Here is a 6,000-nt window from a genome sequence, read left to right on the forward strand (position 1 = left end):
ATATACTTTTATATGCTTTGAACGAATGATTCTTTATTAGGTGATCTACTTCATTCAGCATTCTTTGATTTCAATAGGCATTTATTTACTTTATTAAAAATCTTTATTTTTATTAAAAATGTATATCCTTATTAAATATTTATTATTAATTAAATTTAAATTATTTATTTCTTTGTTATGAGTTATGTTCAGCAAGTTAAACATATTACTGTTGAATTAACAAACATGAACAATTATAGACAATACAAAAACAATTATATATATATTAATTACATGAAAATTTTATTGTTATATATATAAAATTTTCTCTTACAAATTTCATTAAAATCATATTTCATTCTCCAAAAAAAAAAATCACTCTTTTTTTTTTTTTTTTTTTTTTTATTTATTGGTAACAAATCTTTTAACAATAGACATTTTTTTTTTTTTTATCAATTTTATTTTTTCCTGACGATCTTTCTATTTTCCTTATTTAAAAATAATACAAACAAAAAAAATTCATCATATTTTTTTTTTTTTTTTGTGTGCATGACTAACTTCGTATTCATCATTTAACTAGTCCTTTTACTTTCCAAAAAGGTTAATAAAGCCTTTTATTAACCAATAACTTCGTGAGTTGTATTAATATATATCAATAATGCATTTTTTATCATTTCACCAACAGATGTATCTTTTTCTACATATATGGTCTTAAGTATATAATTAATACTATTAAGAAATCTTTCATTAATACCATTCCTTTGAGGATAATGAGTATTTGTATGGTGCGATTTTATTTGTAATTATCCTGTAACCTATTTCTGAAGTTCCTAACTCATTTATATAGATCCACGATTTTTAATAATACTACTTTTAAATCCAAATAAAGGAATTTAGATGTTTGTAATCATAGAAATTGTATCACTATTAGTACATTACCTTCTAATAACACTATTTAACATAAACAGTATATAGTGATTTATAGCCATCTGAATATAGTAATTTTCTTTTTTCCACTTTTTGAATCCAATGATATCTAATGAGACCATATAAAATATATTAGATATTAATAATTACTGGTTATTAGGCTTAAGCGTTCTATTATACATTACCTGATAAACTAAACAATTCGTATTGTATTCCTCAATATATGTTTAATAAAAGTCTTTATTAACCTTTTTGGAAAATAGAAGCACTAGTTAAATGAAGAATATGAAGTTGGTCATGCAAGCACACACAAAAAAAAAAAAAAAAATTCATGATTTTTTTTTGTTTGTACTTTTTTTTTAAAAAAAGTAAAACACTGTCAGAAAAAATTTAGATATAAAAAAAAAAATGTAATGATCTTCAGGAAAAAAAATTGATTAAAAAAATCAATTTTTAAAATATTGCTTAAAAATAAAAAAAAGAAAAAAAAAGAAAGAAAGAATTTTTTTTTAGGAGGAAGGAAATGAAATAATTTTTGTGATGAATTTTGTAAAAGAAAATTTTATACATATAACAGTAAAATTTTCATGTAATTAATATTTGTATAATATTTGATATTTGCATATAATTGTTTACGTTTATTAATTCAACAGCAATACATGTATTAATTGCTGAGCGTTACTCATAATAAATAAACATATAATTTACAATTAATTAATAATTATTTTTCAATAAGGATTTGAATTATTAATAAAAATAAGGATTTTTATTAAAGTAAATAAATGCCTATTGAAATCAAAGAATTTGAACAAAGTAGATTATATAATTAAGAATCACTCATTCAAAGCATTTAAAAACGTATATAAATACATCAAAACCTTAGAGGCAACTGTACATGCTCTTTATTAATTTGCTTGTTCGGTACTCTAAAAAAGTCACCGAAAAACTAGTTAATAAAACATATATTTAATTGTTCTATTTTATAGTGAGTAGATAAGTTATTTATTTATACTACATCTATTGGAATATTATTTTTCTCTTACTTATCAATCATATCTTGATAAGATGAAATAACACAAAAATTTTCATAATCCTCCAATGATTTAATGCAAAATAAAATTATGTAGTTAAGATTAGTGTCATTATTTATTGATTTGACTATCCAATAATCTAGACATTTTTGAATTATTTAAATCAGTTAAAATTCTAAATTAAATTCTAAAAATATTAATTTCCATCCATATAATTTTCTAGTGTTAATAAAGTCTATTCCTATAAGGTCTTTGCAATAAGTTTTAATTAATACAATAGATCATTTAATATATTAATAAAACGTTTCACAAGTTATAACTATTGAAAATAATTTTTTTTATATTGTGCTCTACTTTTGCGAAATGTCACTAAGTTTTTTTAACGTATAGTGAACACATTTAGCTTTATCTATATTGTTTATATTGGTTAATACATTGTTCCATATAAAATACTATTGACTTTTTTTGTATAATATTTATACAAATAAATAGAATAAAAACTTTTTATTTTGTGCATGCTAATTCGCAAGGACAATCTGCTATCATAAATGTCTGCTCCAAAATAGTCATTGAAAAAGTATGTGAACAAAAAATATATGTATATATTTAATTGCACTTAAAGTGAGTTCACTTAAAAAAAAATAAATAAATAATAATATTTTTTGTATGGGTATTTACAATTAAAAAAAAATATATATTATGATGATATTTTTATTATTACAAAAAAAAAATGCAATCTTAAAAAAAAAAATTAGTTTTTCTTTTTTCTATTTTGGGAGAATAATGTGCAGAATACTACGGAATGTATATTTTTATTTTAAGCTAGAATGTAATATTAAAAAAATTATATTTTGGAGTGTTGCTTATATCAAAAAAAAAATAATTAACTAATAAGTTATATTTAATGTTTATTAATAAGAAAAAAAAAATTTATATTAAAATTAAGAGGAGATTACACTACATTTTCCTTATTAATTTATTTCATTGACAGGAGAAAAGTAATTTAACAGCCATTAATAAATCAAAGCTATAAATAATTTCTTTTCCTTAGGAATATTATCTTATTTATAATAAGTATAATAATTTTAATACTTCATGAACTATCATTTGATAATTTACGTTTGTATATCTGCAATACACGCACTATTCAAAATTATTATAATATCATGTAATATCTATGTTAAATGTAAGACACTTTTATATTTTACATATTTTTACTTGTAAGAACTTCTACATATAATATTAAATAAATATAAATCATAAAAAATGTACTTTTACTAAATTCATGATTATTTCTTAGAGAAAAATTAGTGTTAAAATATTAAAAATAATAGTATTTATGCACACCACTTTTTATTAATAATACATCGAAGATTCTAACAAATTAAATTTAAAAAATATAAATTCATATTAAAATTCTCCATTATTATTTACAAAAATGTCTTATGAAATTTAAACTTCTAAGAAAAAAGTTATATTAGAAACGGACAATTGTTGAATTCATTTATACGATATAAATGAGTTATCTAAATTTCGTAATTAAAATGAAAAATAAAAAATTGTTCTATAAACATTTAAAACTAAAAATAAAAAAGAAAATAAACACATCGTAAAAATAATCAACACTCATCAGATAAACATATAAAAGCAAAAAAAAAAAAAAAAAAAATAAATAATTTTTTTTTATATTTAATTAGAAGATTATAATAATATATATGTAAAAAGTTATTTTATAATTCTTTTTTATCTTTATTTATTGATATATTTTAAATCACGATAAAAATACATTCTTTTGAATTTTATAAGAAAAAATCTATTATATTTAACTAAAGATATATTTTTACATTCAGTAAATAATATTTATATTAAATTTGTAACTGATAAGTATTACTCGTAAAAAAGTAAATTTATAAAAATATATTTTTAGAATAAATGAAGTAAAATTGTCAAAAAATAGAACTTTCTTTAAAAAATATTTTTTACTGTAAATATATGATTAAAAAAATAGTAATTTTTTTTTTTTTTTTTTTTTATTGCAATTAATTTATTTGACTTTTAAATGTGCTATTTATAAGAATTGCTATTATAATTTCTTAAAAATAAATACCTATCTTCACTTTTTCTTTTGAATTTAAGTACTTAATAAATTTTTTTTATTTTTCTCCAAATAGTTGAAAAAGTAATTTTTTTTAAAAAATAGTTATAACAAAAAATAAATATGTACATAAATTGTATAAACATTTATGAATAATAAAAATAAAAAAAAAAGAATTAAGATAAAAAAAAGTGTATAAGAAAAATCGAAAAAGTTATATTTAAAAGAAAAATATACACAAACAAAAATTAGTTTTATATTAAGTGAAAAATTGTCACAAATGTAGTATACTATATGAAAAATACATGCGTATAAAAATTTATAATTTATAGAATTTTTTTTTCTTTTTTTGATGGAGATATATCTCTATAATATACGAAGATTTATATTTATAAATCATAATATAGAGTATAAAAAATAATTTAAAGTTCGACATAATTTACAGAGATTGGTAATTTAGAAAAAAAAAATTAAAAAAATTCTTTAACATTAAATGTATATGATTTATAATTTTTATGTGCATTAAATTAAAAACACTTTATTTTTTTACATAATTTAAAGATAAATAAAATTATAATAAAATATTTTCAAAATAACATTATCCGATTTATTATATTTTTTATTTATTCATAAATTCACATTCTTATTTTATATTTTAAAGAATTAAGAATATTATTCCTATCTAAAGTAACCTAATATCATGTGTAATAATAAAAAATTAGAAATTACATTTCATATATTAAAATAATTTTCTATTTTAAAAATTTAAGAAATTAATACAAGTTACAATAATATCTAAATTAATATTACAAATCCATAATTTAGTATTATTGAAAATTGAAACAGTTTTACACCTGAATTAACAACTTCTACTTCAATATTATTTTATAAATATATTAATATGAAAACGTTAACTTTATATTTAAAAATTACTACATTCCTTCTTTTAATTTGGATGTATCAATGTTTTTTTAACGTAAGTTAAAATTTTTACAAAAAATATACATATAGATATGTTTTACATCTAAATATTTTTAATATTCTATTTGATTTACTATTCTAACAAAAGAAACATTCTTTTAAAAAAATTTTATTTAATTCATAGCGTCATTCCTATATATCTCTGATTGATAAAAATATATTGCAAACAAAAAATGAGTTAAAATATGAAAGAGTGTTAACAGAGGGTGACATATCAGGAAAAAAGCAAACATACGCTAAGGAATGCATAGAAGAAAATCCATTAGATAATAAAAAAAGCAAATGTGGAAATCCGGTTCAATACAAGGATCCGTACGATCAATGGAATAATGTCATTATTCCAAAATTGTGGGAGCGATTTGATAAAGAAACAAGTGGAATGGACCCTAAATTGAAAGAAAGAAAATGGAATGTTGAATTTAATAAAATTTCAATTACGAAAGTTAGAGATCTATATTCAATACCTCGTCGATGTGATATTCCAGATGAAGAAAAAGAAAAAATAATTGATAGGATTATGGAAGAACTTCGCTCAGATTTTGAGAAATTTTTATGCAAATGTAAGGAAGATCAAGGAAAAAATGAAACAAAAAATAATAAAAAAAAATTTTGGAAATTCTTTATTAATTGATTTTATAATCCTGACGAGAATAAAAATTGATGGTTTAGTAGAGAATATAGGATTAGTCATGCATAAGATATAGTTTAGAAAAGGAAAAATTAATATCTTGTTTAAATTTTTTTTATAGAAATATATTTTATTTTTTAAAAAAAAAAAAAAAATTAAAAGAGAAAAATTTTTTTGAAAAAGAAAATTTCATGTGAATATTTTTTAATTTTTAAGAATAAAATTTTCGTTAAGTGATATTAACATAATTCAATTTTTTTTTTTCTATTTAAGTATTTTTATTATTTTTAAAAGCAGTGAACTCAAATTACTGAAAATTACTTATAAATAGCAATAATTATTTTGTACTTAAAAATTAA

At 18.7% G+C, this 6,000-nt stretch overlaps 1 protein-coding gene across 1 annotated transcript, besides 4 other annotated features; it reads left to right on the forward strand.

Moving 5' to 3' along the window:
* Positions 1-603: part of a repeat region that runs on past the window's edge.
* Positions 604-605: 2 nt separating this feature from the next.
* Positions 606-1,129: a repeat region.
* Positions 1,130-1,301: 172 nt separating this feature from the next.
* Positions 1,302-1,876: a repeat region.
* Positions 1,867-2,379: a repeat region.
* A 2,554-nt stretch (positions 2,380-4,933) lies between these two features.
* PGAL8A_00042000 (fam-g protein) lies at positions 4,934-5,644 on the forward strand (the record flags this gene model as incomplete). The annotated part of the gene is made up of 2 exons (XM_028674436.1): positions 4,934-5,008; positions 5,138-5,644. The coding sequence occupies 2 exons, from the start codon at positions 4,934-4,936 to the stop codon at positions 5,642-5,644; spliced, it is 582 nt and encodes a 193-aa protein (XP_028530788.1).
* Between the last annotated feature and the right edge of the window lie 356 nt (positions 5,645-6,000).

This window comes from Plasmodium gallinaceum (assembly GCF_900005855.1).
Source record: "Plasmodium gallinaceum strain 8A genome assembly, contig: PGAL8A_v1_32, whole genome shotgun sequence".
In the NCBI taxonomy this organism is placed as follows: domain Eukaryota; phylum Apicomplexa; class Aconoidasida; order Haemosporida; family Plasmodiidae; genus Plasmodium; species Plasmodium gallinaceum.